Below are 21,257 nucleotides of genomic sequence, written 5' to 3'. Positions count from 1 at the left end.
GCTTCACGGCCTCGTCTTGCTACTTAGTTGTTTTCTTGTCTCTTCTCTTTTTCTGTCCACTGTGCCCGATGCCCCGGAAATCAGAATCTTCAACTCTGAAAGGGCCGGAGGGGTGCGGCGGGCGATAGCGAGTGGAGGGTCAGCGAGGAAGCGGAATCCGGCGGCCTCCGGAAGCGGCCGGCAGAGGGCGCGCCGGGACCGGGAGAGGCGACTGCGGCTGCTGCGGGCAGCTGGCGGCGAAGGGGACGCGGAGGACGCCAGCCCTTGGGAAGCGCACGTGGGGCTTGCCCAGCAGCGCCTGGGGGCACGTGTGCTGCCCCGGGGCGCGCTGCCCTGGCTAAAAATACAACGCGCACCCGCGTCCTCCCTGGTGGGGGAGGCGGCCCTAGGGAGGAGATACTGCTGGAGCCTCGTTTTTCTGGGATTACAGGCGTGAGCCACCGCGCCCGGCCCATTTTCTTAATCTTCCCAGTCTCCCGAGAAACCTGGTACAAGCCTCGCACTGCCCCTCAGTCCTCTCATCTGTGGAATGGGGGCCGTTCATGTATTCGATAAATATTGAACGTGTACGTTGTACCAGGCACTGCTGCAGGCGTCCAGCTTAACTACAAGGCTCTTAATGCTGTGGAGTTTACAGCCCACTGTGTGCAGGGAAATAAAATAAGCAAATGGTCAGGATCATGTCATATTTTCAAAAATGCCATTAGAAAAATAAGGAATGGTGTGATGGCGAAGAGTGGCACGTAAGCTGCTACTTGGAGAGAGCCACCCTGAGACACGAAGGCGCGTTTTCGGCAGAGGAAACCTCATGTGCAAAAGGCCTCGAGTCCGCTGGAGCTTGACGCCTGGCCGGAGACCACAGCCCCCGGCATACAGACTTGAGAGACCCCAAAGCCAGTCTAGGGCGGTAGACATCAGAGGCTGCAGCGGTCGGTATGGGCCACATGGGTGGACACATTGATCAAAACTCAGCGAAGGCCGGGCACGGTGGCTTACCCTGTCATCCCAACACTTTGGGAGGCTGAGGCGGGCGGATCACCAGAGGTCAGGAGTTCGAGACCAGCCTGGCCAATATGGTGAAACCCCATCTCTACTAAAAATACAGAAATTAGCCAGGTTGTGGTGGCGCACGCCTGTAATTCCAGGTACTCAGGAGGCTGAGGAGGGAGAATCGCTTGAACCCGGGAGGCAGAGGCTGCAGTGAGCCCAGATCGCGCACTGCGCTCCAGCCTGGGCGACAGAGGGAGACCTTGTGTCAAAACAAACAAACAAACAAACAAACAAACTCAGCGAAGAATTGCGCATTGTACTACTTGTAAACCTTGTTTCCAATACAAACATAGGTAGGGGCAGGCCGGGAGCCACCTTGAGGTGGCTCAAGGCAGGAGAATCGCTTGAACCAGGGAGGCGGAGGTTGTAGCGAGCCGAGATCGCGCCACTGCACTCTAGTCTGGGCGACAGAGCGAGAACCTGTCTCAAAAAAAAAAAAAGAAAAAGAAAAGAAAAGAAAAATAAAGAAAAAAGAAAAGTAGGGGGTCCTGGCTCATGGGAGCAAGTGTGAGCCGGGAAATCCATTCTGCTGCGCTTTCCAGCCTATCCTGCGGGCGGACCCCGCAGCCCCAGGGTGTGCAGGGCCGTCCTGTGGGGAGAGGGTGCCAAGGGTGGTGGTGGCCGGAAGGCGTCTGCACCTGGCAGCATACGGGCAAGGTCGGTCTCGAGGGTGGAGGGGAGCGGTGCTACTCACTGCCAGAACCGAGGCTGCAGATTCCCGCCCCTCGCTCAGGTCGTTAGGGGCAACCTTGGCGCTGCGGCCCCGGCCCCGCCCTTCCCGCAGAGGCCAGGTGGCGGTTGGGGCGCGACCGGCCCGTTTGATTTCCCGCGGCCGGTGGAAAGGGGAGGAGGGGGGAGGGGAAAGGGGCCGCCGGCCAATGGGTTGGGCCGGGGGCGGTCACGTGGCGGCCCGGGGGCGGGACCCAGGTGTACTTACTGGGCAGCTGGCGGGGGCCGGGGCCGCGGTGCGAAGTCCGGGAGGCGGGGTCGGCGTGCGGGCCGGGGGGGGGCTGCTGGGCTGGGATTGGCCTGTGGTCGGGAGGCGGGGTCTGCGCGAGCGGCGGCAGCGGGCTGCCATTGGCCTCGGCTCCGGGCCCGCTGCCGGCGTGTCGGCGAGGCTAGGGGCGCGAGGACCGAGCAGGGCGGTGGGTTCGCGAGCCGGGAGGAGGGGCCGGGGCGGCGGCGGCTGTGGCCGGTACTGGACCCGGCGGGATGAGCGAGGTGGAGGCGGCAGCGGTGGCTACAGCGGTCCCCGCGGCGACGGTGCCCGCGACGGCGGCAGGGGTGGTAGCGGTGGTGGTACCGGTGCCCGCAGGGGAGCCGCAGAAAGCAGGCGGCGGGGCGGGCGGCGGGGGCGGAGCCGCCTCGGGCCCCGCTACTGGGACCCCCTCGGCGCCGGGCCCCCGCACCCCTGGCAATCCGGCGACGGCGGCCTCGGGAACCCCCGCCCCCCTGGCCCGGAGTCAGGCGGACAAGCCGGTGCTGGGTGAGGGGCAGGCGTGCACAGGGCGGCTCTGAGGGGTCGGCGGGCTGGGGGAGGGGCAGTGTGGAGCCCGGCAGGATCCGGAAAACCAAAGGCGGCCTGGCCCGCAGGCCCAGAGCGCTAACTGGGCTGGGAGCTGCGCACCAAAGTGGATTCCCCTGGTGGGAAATCCTGCCGTACCTTCCTGGGAGAGAGGGCGGGGCCGGCAGGTTCAGCTAAGGTCTTGGGGTGGAGAATAAAGCCCCAGGGTCCGGCCACGCCCCCGGGCGGGACACAGTGCCTAGTTGACTGGGTTAGAACTAGGCAAACCTCTGAGCCCAGCAAGCAGGTGCACTGGGGACCCTTGCATTGGGAGGGCTAGAAAAACCCTCAGTTATGACCTGGGGGCGGCACTTTGCAGACCAGGTGAGTACCCAGTTCTAGGTGAAGGGGCTGGATTTGTAGGATGTGGGGAACATGACTTAAGAGTTGGAAGGCTTTTTGAAAGCCTGAGTCCCTGTGTGGGTGATTTCATTTGGTGGAATAGGGTAAGAATACCTTGAAGCTACTAGTGAAACCTGGTTGGCTTGAAGGTAACCTGAATAGGTAATAAGGCAGTAGGCTAGATTTTTTTTTGTTTTGGAGTGTCTCAAAACTGAGTTCAACTCCATCTCTTCCCCCCATCTCACTGTCCCCACTGCATCTCTGCCTGGCAGCAATCCAAGTCCTGGGCACTGTCAAATGGTTCAACGTCCGGAATGGTTACGGATTCATCAACAGGTATCCAAGGAACCCAGGGCGGGGGTGGAATGGGTGTCTTCCCAGCTGGCCTGTGGGACTGGACACCCGCCCAACCTCATCGACCCCTGCGGAGGCACATGGTTGCAATGTCCAGCTGATGCTGGTTGAAAGCCTTTAACCGCAGCACAAATGTGTGCTTCGTGACAAGAGGAAGCCTCCTCCGCATCTTCAAGGGTAGCGGAGGATTAATGATTCAGGAACTTGGCAAACCTGGCTCTGACCCTGCCAGCTTCTCATCTCACCTTCTGGAATTGCTTCATTACTTTTACTCTGACATGCCTTTGGGGCAGAATGTATTATAGGGTTCTCTGTGCCTCAGGGCCCCCGGCTGGAATCCTCACTGATTTCCTGTTATGGCAGCACTCACAACTCAACTCCCTTAAAGAGCTGTGGCTCATTCGAGCCCTCCACCTGTTGGGACTGAGGCTGACAGTGGGGGTCAGGAGGAAGGAGCCAGAGGCTGCTGCTTTCCTTCAGTAGGCAGCCCCACCCCTCAGCACTGGGAGAGGCTGTGGCAGTGGATTCTGAGCAGAGCCAGGTCTCCCCCAGTGGGCCCTTCCCCAGCCCAGGCATCCTGCCCGGCCTGGCTCTCCTGGGAGGCCCTAGTTCCCTCTTAGCAGGCTGACCTTTGTGCAGATCCAAGTGCTTTAAAGCTAAAACGTTTGTTCTGGGGAAGGGTCCCTGTCTAATTCTGGAAATGGCAGACTGGGTCGGGGGCAGAGTGCCTCCAGGAAAACTTTTCCTTTCTCCCCTCCCCCCACCCACTGGGGTTCTTATGATAGAGAATGGGTGAATGTTTTCTTCTCTCTCACCCTTGGTCCCACGCGTGTTGAGAGTGGTCCTGACTCTGGGATTCACCTCCAGGCTGAGGATGAGAATAAAGTTTGGCAGCTGTTTAGAGCAAGTTCCTGACACGTTGTTCCCTTCTCAAACTTGTTCTGCCCCTCTGGCCCCATCTGCACTTTCTGCCTCCTTGACTATAGAAGGAAGAAGACTGGAATTTTCCAACCCTGATGGGGGTTGGGGGAGGGGGTGTTGGCCAGGGACAGTTGCACCCAGCGCTGGCAGGTTGTAAGGCTAGCCTGGGGTGGAAGGTGGAGTCCCGGCAGGGGCAGAGCTGTCTGAGGTTCCTCAAGGTGCCTTTGCCTCCCCAGCCTGCCCTTTCCTTGTGAAGTCCAGGTTTGGCACTGAGGTTTTAGGTGTATCTCTCTTTACACCAGCTTCTGGGGGCCCTGCTGGCTCTCCCTCCCATTCCCCAGGCTCTGTCTACCCCTAACTGGAATGCTGGAGAGGATGGGCCCACTGAGCTTAGACTGGGCATCTAGGGGGGCCTCAGTGAGGAGCTGAGGGCTTTTTTAAAGTCCCTTCCTTAACGACCCATCCTGTTCTGCAGGAATGACACCAAGGAAGATGTCTTTGTTCACCAGGTAAGAGCTAGGTTAGCTTTCTGAGGGAAAGAACCGGCCGTCTTTGAAGGCCTTTGCTGTAATCCTTAGCAGTGCGCTCCGCCATGTTTCTCTGGCTCTTCTTCACAACGGCCCATCTGCCAGGGAATAGCTCCCCCCATCCGCCTTGGGTGCCTGTGTCAACCACCATTAGCCGCACTTGTGTTGGGTTACTAAACGTCCGTCAGAATTGAGCATGTTGCCCCTGGGCATGGCACGCTTACTACCTACTGGGACCTGTTAACACTCCAGGAAGCACTGAGGCAATTTTCAGAGGGAGAAGGTCCTTGGGTGCAGTGGTTCTCAAAGCGTGGCCCCTGCACCAGCGGCAGCAGCATCACCTGACATCCGAATTCTCAGGTCCCACCCCAGACCTGGTGAATCAATCAGAGCTGGGGCTGGGGCTCCACAATCGGTTTAACGAGCTCTCCAGGTGATTCTGATGCACGCTACAGCTTGAGAACCACTGCTTGGTGGAAAGAGCTCTCACTGGGACTGAGGTAAGAAGCACAGTGCATTTTACCCACTTTGCGACTGAAGGCTGTCCCTGCCTTTTGCTTTGGAGTTCATATTTCTTGCCTCCCTTTTTGAAATCCCTGAGGGGTAAAGCGGGGCGGGAGGGGAGGTGTGGGGAGTGCATCCTGGGGATGGTGGTAACTGCACAATCTTTGCTGAGGCCCTGAGTTCAGGACTTTTCCCCTGCTAAACTTTGACCACCTCCTTGCTCCACCCTCCAGCTCTAGACCCCAAGTCAAATGTTGAAAGAATGAAATTGGGTGGTGGCCCCGCAGGGGTGACAGAGACTCCTGTCTTGCTGTCTCACTTTTCACATGGCCTTTTCCCCAATCAGACAGCTATTAAAAGAAACAACCCCAGGAAGTTTCTGCGCAGCGTTGGAGATGGGGAGACTGTGGAATTTGATGTCGTGGAAGGAGAGAAGGTTTGGGGACTGCTATGGGGTATAGAGTTGACTAGGCTTACGGGAGGGTGGCCTGGAGGTCATCACAGGTTAAGACCCTCCTGGGGCCAGCTCTGACCCGTTCTGCGGGAATGGGACTGTGTTCTCTCACCCTGATGTCCTCTTCCTTAACGCTAGGGCTAAGGGATGTCGTAAGTATGTCCCTGTCATCGGTCGGCAGTGTCTGGGTTTCTTCTCTGTAGTTCACCAAGCACTTCGACATCCGTTCTCCACGTGGGGCCCTGTCCTAGACTTCCCGAGTCCGCCTCTGGAGTAAAAAGGTGGATGCTGGCTGCCAGGCCTTTCTCCACCCAGTCGTATACTCAGGAGGGTGCAGTAGCAATTATTTCAAAAGGACATGTTGCTCCTTCCCAGATGGGTGCAAACACATTCCACTGCCTCTCCAGGGAGGGTAGAAAGAAGTTAGAGGAGCTAAAGGAAAGCTGGAGAGGGGTCTTCCCCTGAAAGAAGGGGAAGCAAGTTGGGAAATGCACATTGGCTGTTGGAGCAGGTTCTCACTATTCCCTTACCACCTTCCCAGGGCGCAGAAGCCACTAATGTAACTGGGCCCGGGGGAGTACCCGTGAAGGGCAGCCGTTATGCCCCCAACCGACGTAAGTCCCGCCGATTCATCCCCCGGCCTCCCTCAGTTGCCCCACCACCCATGGTGGCAGAGATCCCCTCGGCGGGGACAGGACCTGGCAGTAAAGGGGAGCGGGCTGAAGACTCTGGGCAACGGCCCAGACGATGGTGCCCCCCACCCTTCTTCTACCGACGGCGGTTTGTGCGAGGCCCCCGGCCTCCCAACCAGCAGCAGCCTATAGAGGTGAGGGGATGCTGGCATATGGGAGCCAGTTCCCCAAGTTCAGGAGAGGAGTGGGAGTTAGGATAGAGACCATGGGTCCCCAAAGAAGGAGGAACTGAGGGTTGGGCAGAGCTGTGGATAACCTGGCTCCAGAGCAGCTGCTGTCCCCACAGCTCACCGGGGCCTTTGCATGTTCCCAGGGCACTGACAGGGTAGAACCCAAAGAGACAGCCCCATTGGAGGGGCACCAACAGCAGGGAGATGAGCGGGTCCCCCCGCCCAGATTCCGGCCCAGGTACCGAAGGTAAGACCCCCCTGCTGGGGCTTGGTCTTCCCCTTCCAGTGTTGGATCCTTGGGGCAAGGGACAGGAGGATGCAAGGGCGAAGCTCTAGGCAGAGCCTGGGCTCCTGGCGAGACAGGTGCCTTGCGGGGAGGCAGTGCTCATGGGCTGGAAGCCTGGCTCCTGGAGGTGGGGTGGGGCAGCTGGGTGAGCCCTGGGGAGGGAGTATTCCCTGGTCCCCTCAGAGCCCTGCTCCTTGCCTTAGGCCTTTCCGCCCCAGGCCACGCCAGCAGCCTACCACAGAAGGTGGGGATGGTGAGACCAAGCCCAGCCAAGGTCCCGCTGATGGTTCCCGGCCTGAGCCCCAGCGCCCACGAAACCGCCCCTACTTCCAGCGGAGACGGCAGCAGGCCCCTGGCCCCCAGCAGGCCCCTGGCCCCCGGCAGCCCGCAGCCCCTGAGGTGAGGACCTCAGATGTGGGATGAAAGAAAAGGCTGAGACCAGCTCCCTCCCCCACCCGCTCCTTTTTCTTTCCTACTCTATCCTTTGGCTCCTCCCCTCCCCTGCCCTGGCCCTGCCACCATCCTCTTCCATGCAGCCTGCTGGGTACCCCCCTGGCAGGTGCCCCCTCCCACCAGGAAGCCCCCACAGAGGCAATCAAGCCCATGATTGCCCATGATGGCCATGCCCCCCCCAACCCATCCCCCACTTGCTGCCTGGAGCCATCCTACCAGCTTGTAGATGTGAACTGAGGGGTGTGATTGCGGTTTTAATGGGAAGGGAAAAAGTGAAAGAAGGTTGAAGTTCAGGGCTCTGAAGAACAAGTCTCAGCCCTGCGCGATGTCTCATGCCTGTAATCCCAGCACTTTGGGAGGCAGAAGCAGGCAGATCAGTTGGGGTCAGGAGTTCAAGACCAGCCTGACCAACATGGAGAAACCCCGTCTCTACTAAAGATACAAAAATTAGCCAGGCATGGTAGCACGTGCCTGTAATCCCAGCTACTTGGGAGGCTAAGGCAGGAGAATCACTTGAACTGGGAGGGGGAGTTTGCAGTGAGCCAAGATCACGCCACTGTACTCCATCCAACCTGGAGTGAGACTCTGTCTCAAAAACAAAAAGAACAAGTCTCAATTGGCCACCGCTGTTCTTTAGACCTCAGCCCCTGTCAACAGTGGGGACCCCACCACCACCATCCTGGAGTGATTCCAACTCAAAGGACACCCAGAGCTGCCATCTGGTGAGTGGCTGGTGCAGTTGGGTGGGTGGCCAGGAAGGCGAGGTACTGGGTGGCGATGACAAGTCGCTGTTGTTCACAATCCGTCCATTTCCTTTTCTCTCTCAGGTATCTGCCAGTTTTTCCAAATGACCTGTACCCTACCCAGTACCCTGCTCCCCCTTTCCCATAATTCATGACATCAAAACACCAGCTTTTCACCTTTTCCTTGAGACTCAGGAGGACCAAAGCAGCAGCCTTTTGCTTTTTCTTTTTTCTTCCCTCCCCTTATCAAGGGTTGAAGGAAGGGAGCCATCCTTACTGTTCAGAGACAGCAACTCCCTCCCGTAACTCAGGCTGAGAAGGAACCAGCCAGCTCTTACCTCCTCCTGGTTGCTTTTCTTCCCCCCACCCCAAGTTTATTTTTGTTTTCCCCCGGCCCCCTACCTCTGAAGCCATTTTATGATCTGTCATGTGCCACCTGAGCCTCCAGTAAAAACAAAAACAGGCTTTCCTGTGGTCTTAGTCTCCATCTCTTCTGTTTTGGAGAATCGCTAGTAACTCACTGTTGAAGGTGGGGAGGAGGGGATGTGGGGCCGTGGGCAGGGCCTGGCATCCTTGCTGCCATGTCTCCAGCTGTGTCCCTGGTGACGAGTGCCCCTATCATGGGTTTCACTGCCCATCTGTGACATGGGCTGACACCTCCCTCACAGAGTGAGTATTCTGCAAATGCCAAGAGCAGTGCCCAGCACTGGCAGCTACAATTTATTGAGCATTTACTATTAATAAAGCAATGAGTAGAAATGTGAGTAGGGGCATGAGCAATGGCATCCAGAAGATTCTGAGGCCTTGAGCTGAGGCAGGACAGAGGGAGGAAGAGGGGTGAAGAGTTATGGTCCCTGTCTCAGCCCGTCCTCAAGTACCTCCACAATAGGATGCTTGTCTTCAGCAGTGACTTTATAGAAGTATCTATATATATACATTTAGTACAACCGACCTTTGGTTTCTTCTCTCAATCCCCTTTTCAAACGTATATAAAAATATCCAAAGGCTCCTCCCAGCCCAGTGTTTCCAGGCAGCCTTTCAAATCCCCTCTTTGCCTTAGTTGGTCAAAAGCCTGTGGATGCAGCACCCTTCCAGGAAGGGAGAGGAAGAAAGTTAGGGCTCCTTCTTGGCAGCCTTGGGAAACAATCAGGGTAGAGCCCCAAGCCTAGAGGCGGGAGCCTGCCGTCCTTCCATCTTGCCACACATGGGCACATACTTTCCTGTTCCCTCTTGCCCTGGAAGGCTGAGCCTGCAGTGAGGGAGGTGAGTCCTTTTCCCTGCAGGGGTCAAGAGAGAACTCCCTTCGCCGGGGCGGTGGCTCACGCTTGTAATCCCAGCACTTTGGGAGGCTGAGGCAGGCAGATCACGAGGTCAGGAGATCGAGACCATTCTGGCTAACATGGTGAAACCGCGTATATACTAAAAATACAAAATAAATTAGCCGGGTGTGGTGGCATGCGCCTGTAGTCCCAGCTACTCCGGAGGCTGAGGCAGGAGAATGGCATGAACCTGGGAGACAGAGCTTGCAGTGAAGCAAGATCACGCCACTGCACTCGAGCCTGGGCGACAGAGCGAGACTGTCTCAAAAAAAAAAAAAAAAAAAAAAAGAGAACCCCCTTTGCCCAGAGTCTGCGTGGCAAGAATTCAGTGAAAGTCCCAGATTGTGGGAGGAGTCCAAGGTGGTGGGAAACTGGATTTCTTGTCTCCTGTCCTGCTCTCTGCTCTGGTTTGTCCCACTGAGAAAGTCTAGACCTGTCTTCCCTCCAATCCCCCTTCTCTAGCAGCGAAGAAGGTATTCTGGAGCTGAGTCTGGGGAAGGTGGGGAGGAAAGGGGATGGGGGAAGGAAGAGGGGAGGGGAGAGTGGCCCACCCTGATGGCCACGGCCAAACCACAACACATAAATAATCCAAGAGAGTCACACGAGGGGAATGAGGGGGTGCTCAGACCACCCTTCCCCCAGCTTCCCAATTCTACCAGGCTGCAGGGATTCTTTTCCACCCGGAAGTAATAGGGAAGAGAGGGTTAAAGTGCTGCAGAGGAAAGGAAGGGGTCTCTGGGGCGGGTAGAGAGAGCTGGCTCTCCCACCCCTGCCTGGCCCCTCAGTCGTTCTCGTCTGGCCCTAAATACTCAAGTTCTGTGCTGGGTTTCACCTCCTGCTCTAAAAGAGAGGGTGTCCGGTGGAAGGCAGCTGAGATCTGGTCAAACGTCCGGCCTCGAGTTTCAGGTACTCTTAAGAAGGTGAAGATGAAGAAGCCCAGCAGGAGGACCGCAAATAGAAGGAAGACGTAGGGCCCCATAGCCTCCTGGGACAGGTGGAGAAAGAGGTGTTGACGGAGTGAGGTGGGGAGGGAAGGGGTAGTTTCAGGCAACCAGGAGCTAAAGGCCTCCATAGGGAGCTGGGGGGACGGCAGACAGCAGCTGCCTCCTCCAGGGACAAGGGAAATGAGCAGGAATGAGAATTTACACTGAAAAGAGGATTCTCTGAACCCCAAACACTCTTAGTTTTCGCCCTCTTCACCATCCTCAGTTACTGCACTCAGAGGAGAGTCCCAGCTGTTTGTAGTATTAATGCAAAGTGTATCATTTTATTCTTGGAGTAAGGTAAGTTATGCCACTGGTGCGTTTCAGACACCTCAGTTACTATCCAATCTAGGTCAGCTTCCTTCCTTGCTTTGATTCTGTGGAGCAGGTGGTCCACCAAACTGACCCAAAGACCCATGGTCTGTGGCTGGAGGAGTCCCTGACAGGGAAGCAGGTGGGCTAGCTGTGTGATGCCCACCTCTGGCCTACGGTGTGGGAGGCTGGGGTGGGGGGACCTACCGCAACATACTGGAAACCCATGCCAATGATGAAGTTGCTTGTCCAGTTGGAGAAGCCAGCCACAGCCATGGCTGCTGGGCGGGGTCCCTGGCTGAAGAGCTCGGCCACGATGAACCAAGGAATGGGGCCAGGGCCAATCTCAAAAAATGCCACGAAGCCAAAGATGGCCACAATGGAGACGTAGCTCATGGCTGGAACTCGCTCCTAGGGGCCAGACAGGGAGGGTGGAGAATCCAGTTGAGGCCTTTCTGGATCTTCCCTTGCCCTCAACTCAGAGAAGTGAAACCTAACCCCCTCCCCAGCAGCTTGTAGGGGGCCTGCTGTCCCGGGTTAGAGCAGGCCCTTGACTGGCATGCTGCTGGCTATCCCAAGTGGGTTCAAGGCAGAGGAAATGTTATGGCCTCTCAGTTCTTAGGACGGTCAGCTCTCCCTGGACTCTAAAGCTGGGTCCTTAGGAATGATTGTTCCTGAGGCTTGACAGGGGCTCTCCCTCCTGGCTGCCAGAGTTGTGCCACAGCTGCCTCCCAGTGCAGCCCAAATGCCTCAGGAGCAGACCACAATCCCAGCAGATTCTGGAGCCAGTCAGCCCCAGTCCTGGTCCGGAGCTGGCGCCAGGATTGAAAGCATGTGTGTTAAGAAGGGACCCTGGCTGGTCACAGAGACTCACAGGACCATTCCCATGGGCTGGGCTGCTAGCCCCTCCTAGCCTCCAGACCTTACCAGCAGGAGCAGAGCCACAGTCATCAGGATGGCACAGCCACACATGCCCGCCAGGCCCAGGAGATGGAGCGTCCGGCGCCCCGCCCGCTCCACCAACAACACCTGCGGGGAGAGTCGGAGCTTGACCCCAGCCTTTTGGGCATGGGAAGTAGGAGGGGCCGCGTGGGTGAGGGCAACCAAGAGCAGGACCTCCGGGACACCCAGGGAGGTGAAGCCAGTGGCTCGGGCCATTCCAGAGGTGAGCAGTTACCGAGACCAAGGTGAAGACTGTGTTGACCACACCAGCTCCTATGGTGGCATAGGCAGGCTGGCCTACTCCTGCTGTCTCGAAGATGCTGGTCGAATAATAGAAAACCTAGAGGTGGGGGAGAAGAAGAAGTGATGGCAGGAATGCCCCTTCCTCTACTCCAGCCACAACAGGCTGGCCCTACCCTGGGTGTTGGTGGAGGGGGTTTGCTCCCCACTCTCGTCTACCCTCCCGGGGCTGTGCCCTGCCTGGAGGCTGCTCCACACATACAGCATTGATGCCAGAGAGCTGCTGGCTCAGCTGCAGCACGACCGCAATGATCAGGGGCTGCCGGTGGGTACGGCTGCCCAGGAGCTGGAGCAGGGACAGTGGCCGCTCACGCTCCAGCTTCCGCTTCTCATCCTTCAGCTCAGCCAGCACTCCAGAAACATCGGCCCAGCCTGTCAGGTGCTTCAGACCTGGAGAAGGGAAGGTCAGGCCTGAGGGGACCTGAGAGGAAGCCAGGTGCTAGCAAGATGAGGCGGAGGCAGGGGCCTGGGCCAGGCTGCAGTGGGAGAGCTTACTCTTCCTGGCAGGCCCCTCGAGATTCCGGATGATGTAGAGGTAGCGGGGGCTCTCGGGACAGAAGGGCAGCAGGACCAGCTGCAGGAGGGCAGGTAGCACTGTGAGGCCCAGGAGCAGTGGCCACAGGCTGGCAGTGCCCAGGAGGGACTCCAAGCCCAGCACCTGTGGGAGAAGGTTGGGAAAGAAGGCAGGTCACTCAGCCCTTCTGCCTTACCTTGGAAGCCCACCGTATTCTCCAGAGCCCCACTCTAACCACTGCCCAGGCACCCATGAGGCTTGCTCCGGTCACCTGGGCGATCAGAATGCCGATAACGATGGCCAGTTGGTTGAGCGTCCCCAGGGCGCCCCGCAGGTGAGTGGGAGCAATCTCCCCCACGTACATGGGCACCAGCCCTGATGTCAGCCCTGGGCAAGGGAAGAAGAGAGGGCTGAGGGCAGGTGTCCATTCCCATCTGAAAGCCCAGGCATGGTGAAAGAGAACAGGGCGCTAGGCAGGGCTGTGGCGCCCGTGAGTACCTGAGTAGGCGCCAATGAGGAATCGTCCAAGGATGAGCATTTCATAGGAGGCAGCAGCGTTGGCCAGGCCCATGAGGCTGCCCCCCAGCACCGCCAGGACATTGTTGACCAGCATGGCCCTTTTCCTGGCAGGCAGACAGAGTGAGGCTGTGAGGGTGAGGGCACCCAGCAGTGGCTCCCTTCCTGTTTCCCCCACCCCTGCCCTCCAGCTGCGAACCTTCCAAGCCACTGAGAGATGATACCAATGAGGAAGGAGGAAATCATGCCGCCCACGGAAAAGATGGCCACGGAGAGGGCCCAGAGGGTGGTGAGTGTGCCTGGAGGGATGGAGCTGGGTCCCTCAGGCCCCTGCCTCCCCAGCCACGTCTCATTGTAGCTCTGTTCAATCACCTGGGGGACAGCAGAGGACAGATTTCCTGCAGACCATTCCCTTTCCACCACCCCCGAGACACCTGTCCTCCTCGTTTGGTTACCCCCACCCTGCCAGCTGCAGGCCCTCACCTTCTGAGGGGCATTGATGACCCCAATGTTGTACCCAAACTGCAGGGAGCCAAGCACCGCAGAGAACACAGCAAGGACCAGGGTCCCAGTCACTCGCTGCTGAGGGGGTTCCCCATCCTGGACAGGCAGACGCAAAGACACAGCATGTCACATGGAACCATGATTTTTTTCCTTCCGCTAGGGGCCCGGGCCCAGCTGGAGCCTGAAGATACTGGGCTCCACCCAACATGTTGGGTGAGGGAAACTGGGCCATATTAGGAATTGCACAAAGATCTCAATGTAAACAGGAGCTGAACTGCAACCTGGGCATAAAGGAGAAACTGGATGTTTGAGTCCATAAGGCAGAGAAATGTTTGAGAACTTGTCTCAAAATTCTTCTGTGACCTTGAGACAGGCTTGGCCTTAAGAGCTCAGATTTGTGTGACCTTGGCCAAGTCACTTCCCTGCCCCGAACCTGAGTGTCCTCTGTGAGATGGGGGTGATGTTGCCTGCCTTGCCTACCTATCTGTGAGAGTGTTGTGAAAATCAACATCACATGTTAACAATATCCTTGACAGTGCTGGTTTCATAAATTAACACGGGCATTATTATCATCAGCCACTGTCCTCTTCCCTCCCCTCTGGGGGTTCTGTCAGCCAGCTCCAGGAGGCCCCCAACAGGACCAAGAAGTGCTGTTCCAGAAAGGACATCCCGGTCATCTAGGGGTGGCCTTCTCTATCTACGTCGTGGCCTGCCCTCCCCCTCTAACCTCCGTGCAGGGAGGGCGGTCCAGGGGTTCTGCCTGGGAGAGCCATGCCCAGGGGAGGAGGGCAGGAAGGTGGTGTGAGGGGCGGTGGCAGTGGTGGCCGCTCGCTGGCGGCACAGAATGTCTCCAAGCGGAAACCTGAGCTGGGGGAGGGGGGGCTGACAGTCCCCTCTGCCCCTCCACCAACCATGGGGCCAAGGGAAAGTTCAGCGTCCTGGAGGGCGGCCAGGAGTGGGGGTGGGGGCCCACGGAGAGCCTCCGGTCCTCGAAACACTGCCCGTGAGCGAAGACGGACGGACAGCTCCCGGAGGGCAAGACCCGCCTGGATCTGCTTTCCCGAGTCGGATCGAGGGCAGGGTGTCCCCGATTCCGGAGCGCCGCGCCGCCTACTAGGCAAGGGGGTGAACCCTGGCTCGCAGAATCCACTTGCTGCCTGTGCCCCGAAAGGCCCTCCAGACCCGCTCTGCCTTTTGGTAGGATTGGAATCTCACAGTCACGGGTTGTCCAGGCCGGGTATAAATAGCCAGCCCCCTACCTTCACCCCCTGCGCCTGCGCAGGAACCACCCCCAGCTGACCCCAACCGCGACCCCAGCCCAAGAAAAGCGGGACCCGTGCCCCCCCGCCCCGCCCCCTCATGATGAATCCTACTTCGGAGCCTATCTGTTGGAAGCCCGACGGCATCTCGTCTTAGAAGAGCTGGACGCGCAGGGGCGGCGAAGATGAAAGAACCGATCCGGGAGTCTCTGACCCCGGCCTGGCGCGCAGAACCTGCGGAGGCCGCGGGGGTCCCGGAGTGACGTGCGAGGGCGGGCCCGATGGGACCCACAGCCACAAGCCAAGGACCCAGAGAGCAGTGGGGCTCCCGCGGATCTGGTGGAGCGGGGCTGGGGGAAAAGACGCGAGGAGCCCCCGCCACCTCGCTCCTGCCCCCGCGGGCCACGCCCTTCACAGCACCCATTGGCCAGGAGCCCGCACACCCCAGAAGGCCACGCCCCCTCCGCCTGGGGTTTAGAGTTTGGCTGGAGTTGGTGGGGCGGGGCAGTGAGGCCACGCCCCTCCGCGTGGCTGGCGAGACACGCCTCTCGGGTTCCCGCCAGCCTCCGACTGGGAAGTTTTGAGAAAAGAGTCCCTGGAACAAAAGGCCCCGCCCACCCACGTGTTGGGACTCCGCCCACCAGCTAGGATCCCGGGCTGCAGAAGCATCTTAAACTCTGCAGGTCTGGACAGTAGGGTCTGAGAGGAGAGGACGGGCCAGGTGTACTTGCCCCGGGGAAACTCCAGCGGCCTGAGACCGCTCGCGAGCCGGCGCGCGGGTTGGGAGAGGAGCAATGCCCCAAAGTAACCCGGGGCTGCTATTTTTAGCTCCCACGTTGGGAGCCTCCAAATGTCAGGTCCCGGGCGTCCCGGCCTGTCCCAGGCGGGGGCGGAGAGACAGGGAGATGACGCCTTAAAGGGTCCGCGACATGCTTCCCACGCGAGTGTGGCCCTGGGGGCCAGGAAATTCCGTTCCCACAACGGGTCTGGTGGCCGGGCTGCTTGGTCCTGTCTTTCAGTGCCTCCCTGCTCCGGGCACTGTCTATCCCGCCCTTCCCCTACACACATTCCCCAGGTTGGTTCCTGGAGCCGGTCCGAGGGACAAGTGGTCACACCAACCACACCACCAGCCCTGAGGTCTCTGAGCCTCTGAGGTCTCTGAGCATATGCTGGCCGCGTGAACGACACGCTCTCTGGAGGCTGCTCCGGGTTTGGATCCTCGGCCAAATTCTGCCAGGCAGAAAGTGCGCGACCTAGGGTCGGCGTGTGGGGAGAGAGAACCCGAAATACCCAGAGCGTGGCGAGTGTCTGGCTCAGAAAACGGGCTTCGGAAGCGCAGGGTTGTGCTGCCACCTGGAGGGAGAGCGAGGAGCCGCAGTGGATTGCACTTGGAATCTCAACCCACTATCTCTCGCCTTTCCGCCACCCTAAGGCTTCAGTGACATCTAACCCAGGCCCTTCTCTGGAGCTGCAGATCCAGGTGTTCGTTACCGCCCGGATGTGGCAGCTCTAGTGATCAGCATGTCCAAACCTGCTCCTCCTCCTAACTTCCTTATTTCAATGAATTACCCGCCCAGTCACCCCTATGGTAGAAGTCATGCTCGATTCCTCCTGTCCTGCGCCGCTCTCCTCGTTTATCCAGTTAGTTTCCAACATTGGTGCTTTAACCTCCAAAACTCTCTCGCATTCATCCGATATTCTCCGTGGCGGCTGCCACTTCAGTCCAGATCACCATCACCCTCACTGGTCTTCCTGCTCCTCTTATTTCCTTTATGACGAGGGCAGAGAACAATTTTCCAAGGTCCAATCTCATCTCTCAAGCAAGAAGTCACTGTCTGTGTTGCCCCAATTGCCAAGTTCAAATCCCTTTTCAGAGTGAACAAAACCTCCTGCCTCTCTTATCCGATCTCTGGCCTTATCTATCTCTCCTGCCTCTCCTTCTATCTCCTTCACCTCCTGTTCTGGGCAATGCCTAAGTCCTTATTGTACCCAGAACACACTGTGCCTTTACATCCCTTCTTGATCCCTTTGCTGCACTAATCCCCTGAAAAATCTGGAATGCCGGCCCGGCCTGGTGGCTCATGCCTGTAATCCCAGCACTTTAGGAGGCCAAGGCAGGTGGATCGACTGAGGTCAGGAGTTTGAAACCAGCCTGGCCAACATAGAGAAACCCCATGTCTACTAAAGATACAAAAATTAGCCCGGCATGGTTATGCACACCTGTAATCCCAGCTACTCGGGAGGCTGAGGCAGGAGAATGGCTTGAACCCGGGAGGTGGAGGTTGCAGTGAGCCGAGATCGTGCCCTTGCACTCCAGCCTGGCGACAGAGTGACTCCGTCTCAAGAAGAAAAAAAAAAATCCGGAATGCCAAAGGACTCCTCTTCATCCTTCAAAGAAAGCTTCCTCACCCAGTTCCTGCTCCACAGGTTCACTTTGCTTCCGGCTTCTGGGGACCTTGATCCCTGAGTTCCAGCACAGAAGATTGAACGAATGACAGTTATTAGCACACTGTCTTCACTGATCTATGTCTCATTTTTATTTTTGTTTTTGTTTGTTTTGAGACAGAGTTTCGCTCTTGTTACCCAGGCTGGAGTGCAATGGCACGACCTTGGCTCACTGCAAACTCCATCTTCCGGGTTCAAGCCATTCTCCCGCCTCAGCCTCCCGAGTAGCTGAGATTATAGGTATGCGCCACCGGGCCCAGCTAATTTTGTATTTTTAGTAGAGATGGGGGATTTCACCATGTTGGTCAGGTTTGTCTCCAATTCCCAACCTCAGGTGATCCACCTGCCTCAGCCTCCCAAAGTGCTGGGATTACTGGCGTGAGCCACCATGCCCGGCGATTTTACTGGTTTTGAGTTGAGGTCTCTGTTGCTCAGGCTCGAGTGAGAGGCACAGTCACCGATCACTGCAGCCTAGACTTCCTGGGCTCAAGCGGTCCTCTCACCTCAGCCTCCCAAGTAGCTAAGACTACACGTTTGAGTCACCACACCCAAATGCTTATTTTTATTTTTAAAATTATCTATTTCCATATCCATTTCTCATTTTTCCTCCTTCAAAAGTCAATTATTCCAGGCTGGGTGTGGTGGCTTATGGCTGTAATCCCACTGTAATTCTAGCAATTTGGGAGGCTGAGACAGGAGGATCACTTGCGTGAGACCCTGTCTCACAAGAAAAAAAAAAAAGTCAATTATTCCAATGCATTAAATGTTCATTTTTTTCTTTGTGCTCTTACAAAATATAAATCATTTTGTGTGCAAAGTTTTTTTTCCTTTTATTTATTTATTTATATATTTATTTATTTATTTATTTTTTATTGATCATTCTTGGGTGTTTCTCGCAGAGGGGGATTTGGCAGGGTCATAGGACAATAGTGGAGGGAAGGTCAGCAGATAAACAAGTGAACAAAGGTCTCTGGTTTTCCTAGGCAGAGGACCCTGCGGCCTTCCGCAGTGTTTGTGTCCCTGGCTACTTGAGATTAGGGAGTGGTGATGACTCTTAACGAGCATGCTGCCTTCAAGCATCTGTTTAACAAAGCACATCTTGCACCGCCCTTAATCCATTTAACCCTGAGTGGACACAGCATATGTTTCAGAGAGCACAGGGTTGGGGGTAAGGTCACAGATCAACAGGATCCCAAGGCAGAAGAATTTTTCTTAGTACAGAACAAAATGAAAAGTCTCCCATGTCTACTTTCTACACAGACACGGCAACCATCCGATTTCTCAATCTTTTCCCCACCTTTCCCCCCTTTCTACTCCACAAAACCGCCATTGTCATCATGGCCCGTTCTCAATGAGCTGTTGGATACACCTCCCAGACGGGGTGGTGGCCGGGCAGAGGGGCTCCTCACCTCCCAGTAGGGGCGGCCGGGCAGAGGCGCTCCCTCACCTCCCGGACGGGGCGGCTGGCCGGGCGGGGGGCTGACCCCCCCACCTCCCTCCCGGACGGGGCGGCTGGCCTGGCGGGGGCTGACCCCCATCTCCCTCCCGGACGGGGTGGCTGCTGGGCGGAGACGCTCCTCACTTCCCAGACGGGGTGGCTGCCGGGCGGAGGGGCTCCTCACTTCTCAGACGGGGCGGCTGCCAGGCAGAGGGGCTCCTCACTTCTCAGACGGGGCGGCCGGGCAGAGACGCTCCTCGCTTCCTAGATGGGATGGCAGCCGGGAAGAGGCGCTCCTCACTTCCTAGATGGGATGGCGGCCGGGCAGAGACGCTCCTCACTTTCCAGACTGGGCAGCCAGGCAGAGGGGCTCCTCACATCCCAGACGATGGGCGGCCAGGCAGAGACACTCCTCACTTCCCAGACGGGGTGGCGGCCGGGCAGGGGCTGCAATCTCGGCACTTTGGGAGGCCAAGGCAGGCTGCTGGGAGGTGGAGGTTGTAGCGAGCCGAGATCACGCCACTGCACTCCAGCTTGGGCACCATTGAGCACTGAGTGAACGAGACTCCGTCTGCAATCCCGGCACCTCGGGAGGCCGAGGCTGGCGGATCACTCGCGGTTAGGAGCTGGAGACCAGCCCGGCCAACACAGCGAAACCCCGTCTCCACCAAAAAAATACGAAAACCAGTCAGGCGTGGCGGCGCGCACCTGCAATGGCAGGCACTCGGCAGGCTGAGGCAGGAGAATCAGGGAGGGAGGTTGCAGTGAGCCGAGATGGCAGCAGTACAGTCCAGCTTCGGCTCGGCATCAGAGGGAGACCGTGGAAAGAGAGGGAGAGGGAGACCGTGGGGAGAGGGAGAGGGAGGGGGAGGGGGAGGGGGAGAGGGAGGGGGAGAGGGAGAGGGAGAGCTTTTTTTTTTTCTTTTTATGAGACAGTGTCTGTCACCCAGGCTGGAGTGCAGGGGGGCGATCTCCACTCATTGCAGCCTCTGCTTCCCAGGTTCAAGTGATTCTCCTGTCTCAGCCTCCGGAGTGGCTGGGATTACAGGCTTGCGCCACTGTGCCTGGCTAATTTTTGTATTTTAAGTAGAGACAGGGTTTCACCATGTTGGCCAGGCTGGTCTTCAACACCTGACCTCAAGTGATCTGTCCACCTCAGCCTCCCAAAGTGCTGGGATTACAGGTGTGAGTCACCACGCCTGGCCCAAACATTTTAAATTTCCATAAATAGCATCTTGTTATATATTTCACTCTGATCTTATTTTCAGTAATCACGATGTTTTTAAAATCCACTCGTGGCCAGGCGTGGTGGCTCACACCTGTAATCCCAGCACTTTGGGAAGCTGACGCGGACGGATCACAAGGTCAGGAGATCGAGACCATCCTGGCTAACACGGTGAAACCCTGTCTCTACTAAAAATACAAAAAATTAGCCAGACATGGTGGCGGGCGCCTGTAGTCCCAGCTACTCGGGAGGCTGAGGCAGGAGAATGGCGTGAACCTGGGTGGCGGAGGTTGAGGTGAGCCGATATCATGCCACTGCACTCCAGCCTAGGTGACAGAGCGAGGGTCCATCTCAAACAAACAGACAAACAAACACAATGAGATCAGGCTGGGCACAGTGGCTCACGCCTGTAATCCCAGCACTTTGGGAGGCCAAGGCCGGCCAAACACCTGAGGTCAGGAGTTTGAGACCAGCCTGACCAACATGGAGAAACCCTGTCTCTACTAAAAATACAAAATTAGCCGGGTGTGGCGGTGCATGCCTGTAATCCCAGCTACTCAGGAGGCTGAGGCAAGAGAATCACTTGAACCAGGGAGGCAGAAGTTGTGGTGAGTTGAGATCGCGCTATTGCACTCCAGCCTGGGCAACAAGAGTGAAACTTCGTCTCAAAAAAAAAAAAAAAAAAGAGAGATCAGTTACTTTGTCAGATTTAGGCATTGCAAATACCTTCTCCCATTCTATCATCTCTATATTAATTTTTCCTTCATGAACTTCATGAAATAGATTTGTTTTCTTTTTTCATATGGAGTCTGGCTCTGTTACCCAGGCTGGAGTACAGTGGTGCAATCTCGGCTCACTGCAACCTCTGCCCACCGGGTTCAAGTGATTTTCTTGCCTTAGCCTCCTGAGTAGCTGGGATTACAGGTGTGAGCTACCACATGCAGCTAATTTTTGTATTTTTAGTAGAGACGGTGTTTCACCATGTTGGTGAGGCTGGCCTGGAGCTCCTGACCTCAGGTGACCCACCCACCTCGGCCTCCCAAAGTGCTAGGATTATATGTGTGAGCCACCGCTCCTGGCCAGAATAGAAATTATTAATTTAAGTGTAATGAAAATGACCATTTTTTCCCCTTATGGTTTGCAATTTTTGATAATTTGTATATATTCTTTCCCAACTCTGCACCATAAATGCATTCTTCTACATTTTCTTCCAGTAACTTTATAGTTTTACTTTTCACATTTAAGTCTTCTTGATTCCTCTAGAATTCATCCTTGTTTTAGGTGTTAGGGATCCAATTTACTTTTCTCTTTAGTGAACCACTTTTATCATATATCAAATTCTAATGTATGATGTAAGGGTCTGTCTCTGAATTTGTATTCTGTTCCATTAATGTATTTGTCTGTTCTTGCACAAGTTGATTTTTATGATACTTTGTAGCA

At 56.8% G+C, this 21,257-nt stretch overlaps 2 protein-coding genes across 2 annotated transcripts; one reads left to right on the top strand and one right to left on the bottom strand.

The window, feature by feature from the left end:
* Positions 1 to 2,123: 2,123 nt before the first annotated feature.
* On the top strand, positions 2,124 to 8,529 carry YBX2 (Y-box binding protein 2). Its single transcript, XM_003810259.6, has 9 exons — positions 2,124 to 2,536; positions 3,229 to 3,292; positions 4,707 to 4,740; positions 5,609 to 5,698; positions 6,258 to 6,542; positions 6,722 to 6,825; positions 7,068 to 7,263; positions 7,955 to 8,039; positions 8,145 to 8,529. The coding sequence occupies exons 1-8, from the start codon at positions 2,263 to 2,265 to the stop codon at positions 8,003 to 8,005; spliced, it is 1,098 nt and encodes a 365-aa protein (XP_003810307.2). The 5' UTR covers positions 2,124 to 2,262; the 3' UTR covers positions 8,006 to 8,039; positions 8,145 to 8,529.
* SLC2A4 (solute carrier family 2 member 4) lies at positions 8,421 to 15,105 on the bottom strand. The gene is made up of 11 exons (XM_003810103.5): positions 14,824 to 15,105; positions 13,430 to 13,546; positions 13,146 to 13,318; positions 12,929 to 13,053; positions 12,702 to 12,817; positions 12,412 to 12,574; positions 12,119 to 12,306; positions 11,852 to 11,956; positions 11,602 to 11,703; positions 10,882 to 11,085; positions 8,421 to 10,364 (listed from the first exon to the last, which is right to left on the bottom strand). Exons 1-11 carry the CDS (start codon positions 14,854 to 14,856, stop codon positions 10,161 to 10,163), a joined length of 1,530 nt encoding a protein of 509 aa, XP_003810151.4. The 5' UTR covers positions 14,857 to 15,105; the 3' UTR covers positions 8,421 to 10,160.
* Positions 15,106 to 21,257: the final 6,152 nt, after the last annotated feature.

This window comes from Pan paniscus, chromosome 19 (genome assembly GCF_029289425.2).
Source record: "Pan paniscus chromosome 19, NHGRI_mPanPan1-v2.0_pri, whole genome shotgun sequence".
Classification (NCBI taxonomy): domain Eukaryota; kingdom Metazoa; phylum Chordata; class Mammalia; order Primates; family Hominidae; genus Pan; species Pan paniscus.
This window is presented reverse-complemented; position numbering and strand designations above follow the sequence as displayed.

Bases quoted from the DNA above. Each gene is read 5' to 3' on its own strand.
- YBX2 (XM_003810259.6), top strand. From the start codon at position 2,263: ATGAGCGAGGTGGAGGCGGCAGCGGTGGCTACAGCGGTCCCCGCGGCG. The intron at 3,293-4,706 runs GTATCCAAGGAA...CCTGTTCTGCAG, and splicing joins GGTTACGGATTCATCAACAG to GAATGACACCAAGGAAGATG. The intron at 6,826-7,067 runs GTAAGACCCCCC...TCCTTGCCTTAG, and splicing joins TTCCGGCCCAGGTACCGAAG to GCCTTTCCGCCCCAGGCCAC.
- SLC2A4 (XM_003810103.5), bottom strand. From the start codon at position 14,856: ATGCCGTCGGGCTTCCAACAGATAGGCTCCGAA. The intron at 13,319-13,429 runs GTGAGGGCCTGC...GCTGTCCCCCAG, and splicing joins TCATCAATGCCCCTCAGAAG to GTGATTGAACAGAGCTACAA. The intron at 12,575-12,701 runs GTGACCGGAGCA...CTTCTCCCACAG, and splicing joins TCGGCATTCTGATCGCCCAG to GTGCTGGGCTTGGAGTCCCT.